General features: G+C 38.8%; 1 protein-coding gene across 1 annotated transcript in view; it reads right to left on the bottom strand.

Annotated features, from left to right (window-relative positions):
* IFT88 (intraflagellar transport 88) overlaps positions 1 to 14,390 on the bottom strand; it is a 45,391-nt gene extending 31,001 nt beyond the window's left edge. Inside the window, exons 1-11 of the mRNA XM_084262672.1 lie at positions 14,259 to 14,390; positions 13,240 to 13,302; positions 12,490 to 12,546; positions 8,350 to 8,413; positions 8,204 to 8,273; positions 7,114 to 7,204; positions 4,621 to 4,725; positions 3,319 to 3,421; positions 2,197 to 2,311; positions 1,875 to 2,106; positions 172 to 242 (exon numbers count right to left, since the gene is read on the bottom strand). Coding sequence (XP_084118798.1) covers positions 172 to 242; positions 1,875 to 2,106; positions 2,197 to 2,311; positions 3,319 to 3,421; positions 4,621 to 4,725; positions 7,114 to 7,204; positions 8,204 to 8,273; positions 8,350 to 8,413; positions 12,490 to 12,546; positions 13,240 to 13,302; positions 14,259 to 14,363 — 1,076 coding nt within the window. The 5' untranslated portion in view covers positions 14,364 to 14,390. The remainder of the gene's footprint in view (positions 1 to 171; positions 243 to 1,874; positions 2,107 to 2,196; positions 2,312 to 3,318; positions 3,422 to 4,620; positions 4,726 to 7,113; positions 7,205 to 8,203; positions 8,274 to 8,349; positions 8,414 to 12,489; positions 12,547 to 13,239; positions 13,303 to 14,258) is intronic.
* Positions 14,391 to 15,848: the final 1,458 nt, after the last annotated feature.

Below are 15,848 nucleotides of genomic sequence, written 5' to 3'. Positions count from 1 at the left end.
AGTGCAGTGAGCTACACTGAGTGATTCAACTGTTTATTCCAATCATGGTCTTTTCTAATAATTACGAGGGCACCTTTGTAAGAGCCGTGGACATATGAGTAGACTTATAATCCTTTCAAAAGATAAAAATCCATGTCACCAGTGTCAAGAAAGAACAGACTCCGCCCTTACCTCTCACGTTCTATTTGTCTTAAGCTGTCATTTTTAATGGTTTCAATCAGTAGATTTGTGTGTGGATCATCCTGGAGGGGGACAAACAACTGAGAATTATGCCAGTACACATGCATTTTAATTATTTTATAGACAATATCACTGTAAAGATAAGTTGATGTAAATGGCACAGTCTGTAATGGCAGTTATTTACTTATTTTCAGTTTAAAGCAGTATTCTAACCACAAAATCTGAAATTTGGCATTACAGCTACTTTAAGTCTGGTGTTCTGCTCACGTATGTAGTCATAGCTCACATTAGGGCATTCATGTCACGTATCAGACTGGGAAGGCTGAAAATGACTGACCTGAAAACAAGAGCATGCTTAAGAATCTGCAGAACTGCAGTGGTATTCAGCAGATGGGGACTTGTGCTACCTTCTCATTATAGTAACTCATATGATCATCTTGTGGTTTCTATCACATGTCTGTTAGTTGTATAAGAACTAATGCAGATACGATGGGTAGCCACCCCTTTCTCATTTACTGGTTGTAGATCATAGCTTTATACAAAATAAACACCAGGAGGAAACTGTTCTGGGAACAGGCTGCCCAGAGAGGCTGTGGAGTCTCCTTCTCTGGAAACATTCAAAACCCTCTAGACTCAATCCTGTACAACCTGCTCAAGGTGATCCTGCTTTTCCAAGGGAGTTGGACTAGATGATCTCCAGAGGTCACTTCCAACCCCAACTGTTCTGGGATTCTCTGACCTCTTCATAACAAAATACAGGACTTGGAATGTCTGTTAAAACTATAATTTGCCTAAACTTAAAAAGAACTCCTACAGTCTAAAGCTTTTCTTCCTATGAATAATGTTACGTAGTCTTCAATTAATTCAAGTGTTTAATAACAATTTTTAAAATTGTGCATTACATTAAATCATAATTTAATAATAATAATGATAATAATAATAATATAATTTGTAATATGATAAATTATTTATAGAATATATGTATGAAAATATACACATATTAATCAGTATAAAATATATATGCTTCATATATATATTTTTACTTGCTTATGCTAGGACAAAAGGAAGCAATAGCCACTCTTGAGAAGGTGAAGACTAATTATATCTTTCATCTTTAGGACTGAAAATGGAAGCTTTGTATCACTGAAAAAAAAAAAAGATTGCTAAGAGAACATAAAGGGCTTGCACTGAGGGACCCTAAGTCTATAAATTACTTTTTCCTGTCTTGAACATCTTTAACAAAGGAAGCCAAGTCTTGAAAAAAGTCTGACAAACTAAGCATGTGTAAACTTTACTAAAATTTTCTTCTGTAAAATAACAGTATTATAAGTTTTAGTAGCATTCACTTGAGATACCTTGTGTTAACTTGTACTTTACTAAAATTTTATATAAAGGAGGCAAAGCAGTAAATGAGCTATGTAAGTCAGTCCCCATGAATTACACAAAAAGAATCATTATAAAGATGATAGTTTGACATGTATTTTATGTATATCCTATCTTTTGAGGAAAAAGCCCACATTAATTATACTTCTGAGCAGTACTGCTACACTAAGTTCATGCAGGTAAAAAGAAAGGTATTTTATATACATAAATACACATCCATTTATATATTCAGTAAAAACCTGGCATTCATTGTCTCTCCCCCTTTCTCCTAGTTTACCATATAAAGACAAGTTTATTTTGTTCCAACTTACATTTGGTGAAATGTATTTGTCATCACAATCCACGTCCAAGGGAACAGCAATCAGTTTTTGGAAGGCTTTTTTCATTTGCTCACCACTTCCAATAGCAAAATAACAGAGGATCAAGTTGAAGCCTGCCTTCAGGTTCGGAGACAGGCTCATTATATCTTCATATGAAGAAATGGCATCAATATATTTGCCAGTTTTAACAAATGCAACTCCAATATTTTGCATTATTTTAATCCTAAGGAAAGAAATCAGCATTAGTTTATATTACGAACAGTCAAATCACACTGTACCCAAAACTTCTACTTCAGAACTAGCAGAAACTCACCTCATCTCTTTGTGGACACTAGGAATCTGATCAAGAGCCATACGATAGAATTTGATAGCTTTGGGATAATTCCCTTGTTTTAAATATATATTTCCCATATTCACCTTCAGTATACCTATCAAAATAAGGTAATGAGTTACAGTCTTTTAAAGCATAGTTACAGCATTTCTAAATTGTTTCAAACTGACAGAGCAGAACAACTTCTTAATAAATTTGTCTTCCTTGTAGGGTACCAGTATTCTTTTAAAGAAGCACTGCACAGAACACCCTTTTATGAATTTTCATTCAGAAGGAGATGAAGTAGTAATGAAACCTAGAAAAGAACTATCAGTGTAAAACATACTCTAATTTTGACTGTGAATTGATGGATGAGGTAGAAATTATTTATAGTGCTCTCCAGTAAGCCAACTGCAAATAAGCATCTCTGAGAAAAGTGCACTGCAGACATCTCAAAGATGTGCAGAACAGCTGGGGCTGTTTAGCTTGGAGAAGAGGAGGCTGAGGGGAGACCTTCTCACCACCTACAACTACCTGAAGGGAGGTTGTAGAGAGGTGGGCGATGGTCTCTTCAGCCAGGTGACAGGAGATAGAACAAGGGGAAATGCCATGAAGCTGTGCCAGGGCAGGTTTAGATTGGATATTAGAAAAAAAAAAAATTACTGAAAGAGTTGTCAGGGCCTGGAACAGGCTGCCCAGGGAGGGGGTTGAGTCACCTTCCCTGGATGTGTTCAAAAAAAGGGTAGATGAGGTACTTCAGGATATGGTTTAGCTTAGGATGGGAATGGTTGGACTTGATGACCTTCAAAGGTCTTTTCTAACCTTGTTATTCTGTGAAAATACTAAAAGAAGCTTTCAGAAGGGGAAAGCTGAGTTAAAAGAGAAAAAAAAAAAAGAGTAATAGAGCAGAAAACAGTGTGCTGCATGAGAAAATGATATATTTGGCTTTATGCTTAGTTTAGCCAGAAAAGCCTTTGAGAGTTCAAGATGTAAACCACGTTAATTTATTATGAGTATCCGTCACCCAGTCTGACTGGCAGACATAAGTGCTGAGATCTCCATGTTAACGTGCAGACCTTATTTTTAATGCCTGCTTACCTTAATCTAATTTGGAACATGCCCTACCTCTATTGTTGAACATCTTATTCTTCACTATAACTTGGTAAGTATTCAGTGCTTCAGCATACAGCTCATTAGCAGCATACTGATTGGCCAGATTGAAAAGAACCTACAGAAAAATGGAATTATAAGAAAAGTTGTTCTCTCAACAGTAATTGAAATTATCTGTTATGAATTCAAGTCTAATTCATTTACCTTGAAGGTATTGCTTTCACCAGTTTTAAGCTTCCCATCTTTCAATGTATCTAACTTTTATGTTGACACAGGGAAAAAAATGTTTCAAATCAACTTATTCTAGGTAATTATTTTTTTCTACTTAAATAACTACCATTAAAAGACATGCTAAGCAGGCTTTTTACCTAAGTAAACACAATGTTATAATACACAGGTATTAAAAAAAAACATTCATGCAAGATAGTCTTAGAAACTGCGTGTAATTTATGACTCCCCACATGTGGGAAATTGTTCTGCTACCTGTGGTCACTCTGTTTACAAAGAGAGAATTTTTCCAAACTGCTGTTTCAAAACACAAGTTCTGTTGGCATCTGGTAAAATATCTCCACATTTTCTCCCAAGTTTTACTCTGACCTTTGCTCTAAAATATATTCCTAGGTCTGCCTAACTCAATGTATTCACTGTTAACAATTTTCTCTACAGCACTACCTGAAGTACAACTTTAAAATCTCCTTTATTTATGTTGTATACTTAAAAATAAATTAAAAAAAAGGAAAAGTCTACTATTAATTTGAAAACCAGAATATATCAGACACAGAAATCTAGACACCTGCTTTAAGATTTAAGAATGTTAATGTATCTTATTTAATGTAATACATTCTCTATAATTTTATGGGTCAAATTAAAGGCAGTGTCTGACCTTATTTCTTCTCTTGGCACGTTACATTTTCTGGACTATTTATTTTTGAAGTACAGGGTTTACATCTTTTCTATTTGGATATGCATGTTTCGTATGTGAGTAGGTAGATGGAATAGATGCTTTGGGTGTCCTTCACTTAAGATTGACTATGTGGTTTCTCTGGTACTTGAGATCACAAGAGAACGGACTAAATTAAATAAATGGATCTTTGCAATCCAATGTTAAGTTTTTAACTTCAAGAAGTCATTCACTTTATGTTCATAAACTTCTCCCACCCCTAACTGCAGGCCATCTCTTATCTGGTACATTGCTAGGAGCATTACACACACACAGACACACACAGACACACACAGACACACTGCAAACACTGAAATGTCTCATTAGGAGGTGTGCTACCAACACCTTTCACTCACTGAAGATTTCTAAGCACTTACCAAGTAAGTCAGGTCTAAGTTGACATTTTCTGGAGTACCAATTTGTTCACGTTGTCTCACCAATACTCTTTCCTTTCTTCCAGCTTCTTTTGCCTTTTCCAGAGCCTTAAATAAAATACAAGGCTTTAGCAACGCCTTACTAACTCAAGATGGCAAAAATACACTCAAAAATGGTACGAAAAGAATATGCTCATGTCCATTTTCTTTAGATGCACAGACTATCCAACACCCAAAAAGTATTAATAACCCACAGAAAGGTGTTAATTAGCAATAAGCAGAAATATAGTTAAACATAAGTCTGCTTAGCTGCGTAATTTTAGAGGTCATGCACATATATATATATAAGCACCATAAACCATTAAGACCCTAGATCACCCTACTTGTATTAATCATAGAAAGTGCACATAAATGTTCAAGGCAGGAAGTAAACAGGCATGTTACCCAAATGTCTGCTACACATGCACCTCCACTAATCCTGAGACTGGTAAATGGCTTCCCTTTTCTATCTGTTCACAAGTGGCACTTCACGTGTACACTCACAACTTCAGTAACTCCAAAATGACTATTTTATAGAGTGATAATCTTCTGCAGATTGGTGTCAAGACATGATCTACAAGAAAGTAATGCTACAGGTCTACAAGTGCCATGAGCAGTCCTGTATGCCTCTGCAAGGGCAGAAGGGTTACAAAAAAGCATGGTTAGTACTCAAGGTAGCTGTTTTGAAGCTAGAGGTGAAGGAAGTACTTCAAGATACAGCTTAATTCTTAGTCCTTATGATAGAAGGTAAATCCAACTTGGCTGTTCTATAGATAATGAGTTAGCAACTTCAATGACTTCTGCAGGAAAATGGATATTCTGCTGGACTTGTCAGAAACACAAATATCATATAGGACCCTCAGAATGGTCTGGTATAATCTACACAAGAAACAACCCTTTGACATCAAGAAATAAGGAACATTCCTAGCCATGGGTACAAGAGGCTAAAGAAAAACGAACAAAACAGGTCAGTTCAAATTCCAGTGATGGTGAAATTCAAACGTTATGTCAGAAATAAATTAGGACAGATCTGTAAGAATAGTTGTCCTAAATGAATATAATAAATGGACAGACTTCTATCATACTCTCTGATCAGAAGCCATCGGCAGCCACGAAAACAAGTATTGCACTTTAGCAATAAAACTACAAGAGGATCTTTGTTGGCTTGAAGGCAGACCCAGTCTGAACACTGGACTGAAGTACCACTTTAGGATTCCCTGTTTCACTGTTAGAAGCTTTCCGGTTAACTCCCCAAGGAATTAAACTCCCTACACTGTGGACTGTTCAGGAAGTCAAGCTAACTGAAAATTAGCTCAACAGATAATCCAAGAATCACTAGAAAAGGCTGGAAAAACCCTAAAGCTCAGATGACTGAGCATGAAACATAGCCCCAGTTGATTTTTCCCCGTATGGACCAGATGTCATCGATCTGAGAAAGCAATGGATGAGCACAAAGGAAGTCCACATCCTTAAGAACCCAATATATGTCTTAAATTTTAACAGTTGAGCCTGCTCCACCTCCAGTAGTTCAGGAGCTGGAGCTGGCCAGTCCATAGTATATGGAATAAAACACAAGTCTGGTCCTAAGAGGGAAGAGTTAAGAGGCTATTTTGACACACTGAAACCCAAGGCTAATGTGCTTTATTATCACTGTCCTATGAAGGATATTGGTGTTTACACTTTAGGGCTTGCTTAGCTTGGAAGGTTTCCTTGGCTGAAGGACCAAAAGAAGACTGAAAACACACGTAGCGGCTGGTGCTTAGGGACACAGTTTAGTGGTTGGACTTTGCAGTGCTAGGATAATGGCTGGAGGGGATGATCTTAAAGTCTTTTCCAATTAAAAAATACTATGATGATGAAATAGTTAACCTTGTTGCTGACCCCTTATGATGCAACAAAAGCAACAGAGTGCCTACCGTATGCCATAGCACCAAACAACCCATGAGACAGAAGGGTACTGTGAAGGTGGCTTAAGTGAGATTCACCCTGGTGCTGAGTACCAGTCCTGGATGCAAATTACATTACCCAGAACGCTACAGCAAGGAAAAAGAACATCACTCAGACAAGATCCTTACACATCTGAGGATTAAATGCTGCAAAGATGCAAATTACAAGCCTGGCATTGGGGGAGGGATCACCCACTCCTACAGAGTCTATAGTTTGGGCAAGTCTGTGCCAGTATGACTAACTGATCAGACCCATTTGAAGAGGCCTATGGCAATATGGGGAAGGGAGTATTTGTAAGGCCATAATCTTAAACATATACACATGAAACACAGTTCCTAACTCCCTCCTCCCCCAATACAAGTTATCACTGGATTAGAAGAGTCATAGCAAAGTTAGAATTAAGATGATTTAGGATTTGAAATGTATAAGCCCAAGTCAGTTTCACACTTTCATTTACACAAGTTGTTCTTCACATAATACCAAAAGTGAAGCAAAATCCAGAAAACTTACCAATTTCAGATCTCCACAGCTGTTAGCAATGCAGCTTTCTTCAACCAGTTCATTCACTTTTTTTTCCAACTGCCTAATCTTCTCTTCCGAACTAAATTGCAATCACAGTTAAAGGATTAACCCTAGTAGCATAACTACAATCACTAAACTTTTATACAGTGATCTGTACCGTCCCAACTAACTGGATTTCCAATCAAAGAAAATATAATGTGAAATGATGCCCAGAGAAAATCCTCCATAGACATCACCACTAATCTGAGAACAGAGACCTAACAAAACACAAATCCTCTTGTAAGAGCAAGACAGACACAAAAATTTCATGGGCCAAATTTATTCAGGAGAAGTAATGACAGAACAAACTGATGGGCTGGAAAAACTTTAAATCAAACACCTAGTGAAATGAATATTAAGAACAATCAATTGAACCTTTATTTGTGTAGATAACTTTATAAACTGCATTTGCAAGCTACGCTTTAAACAGCTACTATTCATCTAGATTTTTTCCTCAGTTTAATAACCAAATATTTCATTGTTAAATAACAAAACATTTCCTTAGGATTCCCTGTTTCTATACACCTGTATTTAAGGAATACAACTTTTGTATTGAAAAGCTCAATGGTTTGTTCTCAGTGAACACCACAACATTCACACCAGCCTGCAAAACCTTCACAGTCTGTTTTAGCTCACATGCTAAGGTCAGAGTGAACAGGGAAAAATTGCAGGCAAAATTCTCCCAAGTTCTTCCCAGAGAACTGCATGAATCATAGTGTCACATGGCTTGTCACACTCTTCCATAATCCTCCACAATTCTATATAAGTATCACAGCATTTGTGTGGCAAAAACTCTGTCCAGGTCACTGAACTACAGTCAGAATGGAAAACACTGAGTCAAGACATTCCTGAAAGTGGGTGCAACTGCTCTGGAGAGTCAGATAACCACATACATAAATATCTGTGGCATTATTCCACAAAATTAAGAGTTTGGCCCCTCAAGGTTTCATACCTACCTGTATGCTTTTAAACTCTACTCATCATTGTTTTTTCGTTGCTGTTAATGCTTTGAAATAATTTAATGGTAAATTGAACAAACCTGTCTGAATTCTTCATTTCCAGAGGCGGAGCAGGACCTCTTGCTTGGCCAAGCGGATCAAATGAAGAACCTGCAAAGTTAACAAAGTACTAAAAATTGTAAAATTACATCTCCCTCTAGCAGCGGGTGATTTCTACAAACTTTACCTCTCATAGCTCCTTTAGTGTAACCTGCTGCTTGCACTGCTGTCATTGGCCGAGCAGCTCCATCCTTAAATAAAAAGGAAGATGTATTGAAATAATCTCCCAAAAAAGTAGATTGTGGGCAGCATGGACATTGGTTACACTTCCAAAACATTTCAATACCAAAATCAGTCATTACCACCCAAGTAAACTGAAGATTTAACGTCTTTATTTCTGAAACATTATACATCAAACACTATGGGGTTGAGCCTTGAGAAATAAGATGTAGGGGAGACCTTATCACCATGTTCCAGTATTTAAATGGTGGCCAGAAAGATGATGGAGACTCTGTTTTTACAAGGAGTCACATGGAAAAGATATGGGGTCATGGGTGCAAGTTACTCCCAGGGAGGTTCCAGCTGGATACAGGAAGAACATTTTTCACACTAAGAACAATCAGACATTGGAATAGTCTTCCCAGGTAAGCAGTGGATGCCCCAACATTGGACATTTTTAAGATTTGGTTGGACAGGGCACTGGGCCATCTTGTTTAGACTATGCTTTTGCAAAGAGGGGTTGGATTAAATCATCTTTGACATCCCTTCCAACCTGGTGTTCTATGATTCTATGCTAAAAGTCTAAAAAATAGAGGAGCAAACACTATCAGGAACTGTAACTAATGCAAAAGTACACTTATTACTTTGTGTAAATTGTACCTGTATTCAAAATACTCAATTTTAAACAAAAATCTTAAAGAAAAATCTTAAGAAGTGTTCTTGAGATCTGTAATGTACTCTAGTTTACTGTGACTGTTTCAGAACTCCGTTGCTTTTTAAATTTTTATTGACAACAACCCTATGAAATTATGGATCAGAATGTTTTACTTTATCTTAACCAAGAGAGGCACAAACTACCATTTTTCTGTATTTCTATCTTCTTACCAGACAATGCCTCCCAACACAAGAATGTGATTCCCACCCCAGCCAGCCTGTTAAACTTTCCTGTCAGGACACACTGGGCACTAACAAACCTTAACAGCCCTGACTGGACTCTCTCAGGGCCTCCAGCCATGCACCCTACCCCCATGGGTCCAGGAGCTTTATTTAAGATCAATCCTAGTCCTGCAGCCCCTGCCTGATCTTTGTCAGAAGACTACTAGTTTCCACATCAGGCACAGCTATGCCTGGCCAAAGACACCCTTGATCCACATTTCAATATGTGGACTAACCTCCTGGGTTGACCTTAGCATTGCCTTGTCCGTACAGACATGGCCAGCGATCCTTGGTCCTAACCCCAGCCTACGCACTGACTTTTTGACTTGCCCTTGGACCTGCCTCATCACCATGATGTTACCTGACGTTTGGTTGGACATGACAACCATTTCTAGGTGGATCTTACTTGCCTCACTCAGGTATTACAGGACTGGGTCCTTCTAGGGTCCTGAAAGAACAGCCCTATTCTCGATGCTCCCTGCTAATTCCTGTTTCTCACCCAAGCTTACATAAAAGAACTACAGTGTCTATTGATATAATTAGCATTAAGTCAATACAATTAAGGGTGGAGGCAATTTGCAGCAGATCAGAGTACTAAGTACATAAGAAAACCATGAAAATCATAATCTGCATCTCCTACTTCTTTATTCATTGCATGTCAGTAAGTGCACTACACTGTCACTGCTTCCAAACCTGTGCTTAAATAAAACACTTACCACAACCCTCATGCTTTCTGACAGTAGTATTTTCAAAAAGGACAAATTAAATCGGTGTAATAATTTGTATAATTTCACTGAACTTTTAAATACTTGTATCAAATTCAAATACTTATCATAAAACTGAATTGTTCCAAATCGGTATACAATGTAAGGATTGAAACTTTTACCTGCACAGCTCCTGTCGCTGGTCTTCCCATAGATGAAGTGAAAGTTGCCTTTGACTACAAAAATACGAAAATTGTTTGAAACAAGCCTTCACAAAGCACTCTAAGCCTGCAAAGGCTGTGTATAGTCTTCTCAGCACTAAGTATAAAGAACTGACCTAGCTCTCACAGAAATTAACAGCAGAATTCCCATTTCTGTTATTCATATGGAATATAATGTCAGCGCCTGGCAGACTTAAAGATTTTGAACACCTCAGTAAAATGTCACAATACTTTTTTTTACATATTTGGATATTTGTCAGATTTCTTTTTTTTTAATTACATAGAGATTTATCTGAGGCAGCAGTACTTTCCTGTATTAAATTACTGAAATCATAGAATAATAGAATTGTAGGGGTTGGAAGGGACCTCGAGAGATCATGGGGTCCAACCCCTCTGCCAAAGCAGCTCCCTACGACATATCACTCAGACAGGCGTCCAGACGGGTCTTGAATATCTCCAGAGAAGGAGACTCCACCACCTTTAAATTGAAAAAGTAATTTACACAAAATACTTCAGTAAGATTCTGAGTATGTCTGATAAGGGATTAATATAGGGACAGATTTTAAGTCATACTTTCATGTAAGACTTATTGTACAGTAAATAGAGACATACTTTGAAACTGCCATTGGCTATATTTTCCATTAGCTGACATGCTAAAAATGTAAGGAAATAAATGTGAAATATTTAGTAGTAAGTGCTAAAGTTTGCTACAAATATAAAAACCAGACAAAAATAAAGGGTTTTGGGCCATGAAAAAGTATCCCTCTAATTCCCACTATGGCTTACTATTTAACCCACTACCCATCACATGTTGCGACTGCATTCCTTTCTTTCTGCTCAGGCTGAATGTACATTAACAAGGCCTGTAGTGTAGGAGGAGCAAATCCACAGAGTGGAACAAGCAGCACTGTGGGCTGGACAGTGCTTTGCAGGTCTCTAGCTCTACTAATGCTGATAAACACTTCAGTCTATTCTATTTGGGAAGTGCCCTTTCGGGAACTCCTTTAACAAGACAGCTTTTCCCATCACAGCATGGTGCTACACTAAACATCTGTAAATGCAACAGCTAAGAAAAAAGCATTCTCAAAAGGAATAAAACATCCAGAGCAGGTAATAAAAGTTTCAGAGTAAAGGTTGTATTCCAATGATTTGTAATAGAATTTAGGTGTACCTGAAGTTGTCACCCAGCTAACTTGTATACAAGATCTGAAGCAATGTGAACTTCCTTCTTTGTCATAAAATTTAGTGGAACTTTGTATCTAAGAGTACTGTCTTTTCAAATTTGACTGAGACAGGCTAACAGCTTGAAAATCTATTGGGATAAGGGGACAGTAGATATATCGCTAGTGTATAACATCTGTTTCCATGGAAAAACAGGTTGCAGTGCTAGTTCTTGAAGAGTTACAATGGGTTAAGTATACCAAAGAATGTAACTTTTTCTTATTAAACTAGAGGCAATTTGAAAGCCTGTATTATCAAAGTCTTAATTTCATTTCATCATGACTTTCGGAAAATTTTCCCAAGCACAAGTAACAACCCATTAACCTGCAAGAACATCAGGTTAACCATAGAATCACAGAGGTTGGAAGGGACTTCAAGAGATCATCGGGTCCAACCCCCCTGCCAAAGCAGCTCCCCAGCTCATATTGCACAGGTCGGCGTCCAGACGGGGCTGGAATATCTCCAGAGATGGAGACTCCCACCACCTCCCTGGGCAGCCTGTCCCAGGGCTCTGTCACCCTCACTGGGGAAAAGTTCTTCCGCATGTTGGTGTGGAACTTCCTGTGCTCCAACTTGCAGCCACTGCCCCTTGTCCTGTCTCCACAGACCACTGAAAAGGGGCTGCCCATTTCCCCCTTGCACCCCATACTTAAGATATTTATAAACATTAATTAGGTCCCCCCTTACTCTTCTTTTCTCAAGGCTGAACAGTCCCAGCTCACTCAGCCCTGGAATCTGTTGCTTTAGGCAGTACTGAAGTTCATTTGCAGTGTGATGTGAGGGAAAAAGGGGAAAGAAAAAAAAAAAAAAAAAAAGAAAAAGAAATTGGTATCCCTGCCTCAATTAAGTGTGGAGTTGTGAATTAATTAAAATTAATAAAATTAATAAAATTAATGAATACATGTAGCTCACTGGAAGGAAATACTTAGATTAAAAACAGCTCACTTTTTGCAAGGGATTAAATAGTAAATTTATTTTCCGTAAATACCTAATTTTTGTTAAGAATATAACAGGACAAAAACGTACCCCAGATCCAGTAGCTAAAGGTCTTGAAGCTGATGTACCGGGAATTTTGGCTGTCACCTGGGTCAAAAAAAACCCCAAAACAACAAAAAATAACCCACTAATTAACAGCCATATATCTTAATTGTCAGCCTTTCTATATAGTTTCTATAGTGAATTCATAGAAATAATCCTACAATTGTTATAGAAAGGATTCTCATTGTAGAATCAGATTATTCTGGCAGAGAAGGAACATTTATCAGACAGTTCCAGCTCTTCTTTAGACTACAGTATGTACTTCTAAAGTGCAGGTGCCAGTATTAGTTCTGAAAACAGATATGAGATTAAGTCACAGCTAAATTACAGTAAGAAAATTAATGTAAACTACATGAATATGGAGAAAAAACTATCAGAATATCAGAGTTTTCCAAACCCCTTTGTCTAGCATGTATCTCAACCTCATAATTATGTCAGAGCAAGTAATTCTATGTGTATAATATCAAAGTTCTTTCAGAATACATAATTTCATAATTTTGCTCTTTGACAAAATGAGATAAAACAATGTTAAACAAGAATACAATCTAAAGTTCCTTGTTCGCTCAACCTTAAGTCCAGAACTTAATAGAATTTGTGCTGATAATTTTTTACTTATTTTTCATATAAAGAAAAAAAAAAAAAAGACAAGAGATTCCCAAGATCATATCAGTGCCAGAATTAAAGGTAGGGCTCTAGAGGAGGTCTACACTGTTACAATGTATTTTAAAAGGTACTTACAGGGGGTCTTCTACCATGACTTGTTCTTGCTGCTTGTTGAAGAGCTACATCATTTTCCAAGTCCTAGAAAAGATATCAACCCTCTAAAATCCACCAGAAACACAATCCCAAAACTTTCTGACTACTGAAAGCAGGCTGTTAAAAACCAAATCTTCTTCCAAAAATACTTGACCTGAAGATAACTGAACAACAACTTTCACCAACAGTAAGTAATGATTGTATTGTTTGGCCTATCTTTTTCAGTATTTTAGATTAGGAAATGTAAAAATTCATTATTCTCTGAACAATAAAGCCCTACTGAGGAAAGAAAGCTGTAGTGATAAAATATAACATGAAATTTTATTTCTGTCCAAAAGCTTACTTGTAGCACTATTTCTAACTTTCAACATGAATGCCTGTCACACCACCACATTAAGACAGCTCATATCCCTGAGCTCATGCTGCAATTCCCATGCATTTGGCACTGTGATTTCACTGTCTTGCAACACGCTGTGCTTGGAGCACGCTAGTGGGTTTGGAACAAAGGACTCCCCTGTTGCTCCAATTCCCACTACACCAGCAGTTACCAGACAGTGGTCCTGAAAGAACTTCACTCCACTGTAACCTCTCTCAGCTGCAGCACAGTAAGTGACCAATGACATACCGACTGTCAGCCTCTTTTGTCAGGAAACTTCCTGCTGCACACTGTCTATGGCCGAACACCAAACTGAATGTGCCCGCACGTGAGTATGGCCTTCAAATAACTAGGATTTCATCCTTCATAAATTCTAACCATTAAAGATCTAGCCATATTAGATCTGCTAGGAGATGTGCACAAGTATTTTCTCGGAATTGAAAACTATAAAAAAATAACTATTAAAAAAGATGCTGCTGAAACTTTATGTATTTGTTACTAAGTAATAAAAATCACTACAAAGCAGCAGTACACTTGTGCTTTACTGTATCCACAAGTCCTTATCTTGTACTTAAAAGTTAAAATCCTATGTATGGTAAAGGTTGGAAACAGGAAATATTTTTACCTCAGTGTCAAACAGGGGATTATAATCATTATAGCCAGAATAAAGATCATCCTCATCGGTTTCTGGAGCCAGGTGTGCATTTTGCATCTCTTTTCTGTGAAACATTTAACATGCAAAGTATCTCAGTGGTTTTATATACATTCTAAAAATGCAAAATATAAACACTAATAAGATTTACAAGTCAAAAGAGAACCAATTTAATCTTAGTTTTTTATCGCTGTCTCTGAAATTAAAGACAAACTATAATTAGTCCTAAAAACTAGGGTTCACCTATAAACAATACTGAATTGCACCACGCAGGACTAGATATTGTGAGGTATTTATACCCCTGCCATGGTAAGTATTTTAAAGCTATTTATCATTTAAACTAAATTATCATAACAAGTAACTATATTGCTTTTTGAAATGGTATTTTTACATTCTCAGTTGATTCAGATTCAAGCTAATTTCTCATATTCTAAAGTCTGCCTCTGTTATTGGTCCACAGCAGTCAGTCTAACGAGACATCTCTTCAGTTTGAAATCTTTCCTTAATGCCCTTATATTAACACAGGCACAGCTGTTCTCCACACACAACATCCTTCATATAACTCTGCCATTCCAATACAAGCAGTTTTTAAAAGCTAGCATGGAAGAAGCCTGGATTCCAGTGCGTGTCTTCACAAACGCGTTGCGGTTAATACGGCTGCATTCACCTTGTGGCCATTCCCTCACTACCGAGGTCTGCCTTTGCCTGGCTAGTTTCATAAAACCCCTCAGGAAGGCAACATCCGAATTAACGCAGCGTAAGCAACGCGAGCACTTCAGGAAGCAAAGCCGTAGCCAGGACGCCGCGCTGCACAGCCCGCCAAGGGACGGCTCCGCTCCAGCCGCAGGCGGCCCCGCTCCAGCCGCAGGCGGCCCCTCGCTGCTTCCCGCTTGGCTGAGGCCTCCGCTCAGCCCGGCGCCGAGTCGCTCGTTCTCGGGTTTCCTCCGTCAGTGCCCGGAGCGGGAGGGCAGCGGCGGGAGGGCCGCGCAGGCGGGCAGAGCACGGCAGGCTCGGGTAACCAACACAACCGTGCCAATGCCTCCGCGACGCACACGGCCTGCTCTCCGGCCGCCTGCGGCCCGCTCCCTCTGCCCGAGAGACGCAGAGGACGGCGGCCTGCGTTACTAACGGGCCCGTCGGGCAACGCGGTCCCGTGATGCACCGCCTGATTACTGAGAGAACAGAACAGAGAGGGCATATAAGCCCCGCGCATGCGCGGAGCAGCTGCTGAAGGCTCAGCCCTTGTGTGGGCGCAGCTTTCTGTGAGGGTCAGTCTCATGGCTACTGGCGACCCAAGAGCAGGGTGGACGGATGGCCTAAACCAGTCCGTGCGCCTGGTGTAATTCATCCCCTCGGCTGTCAGTGCTGCCAGCTCGTCTGCTCCCTGTCAGGATCAGCTTGTGTGTGCTTAGTCTTGGGGTTAATAAAACCGTAAGTTTTGTCTCGTTTCTGCAGACAGCACAAAGATCCTGCCCTCTAAAATGTGTAACTGCAGGGAGGAACCCACACAAATCCAAACATTGCCATGACCATCTCAGAACTCTTCTGGACAGATTTTTCAAG

Source organism: Gallinula chloropus, assembly GCF_964237585.1.
Source record: "Gallinula chloropus genome assembly, chromosome: 1".
NCBI lineage: Eukaryota > Metazoa > Chordata > Aves > Gruiformes > Rallidae > Gallinula > Gallinula chloropus.
Note: the sequence above shows the minus strand (reverse complement) of the source record. Positions and strands in the feature narration are given on the sequence as shown.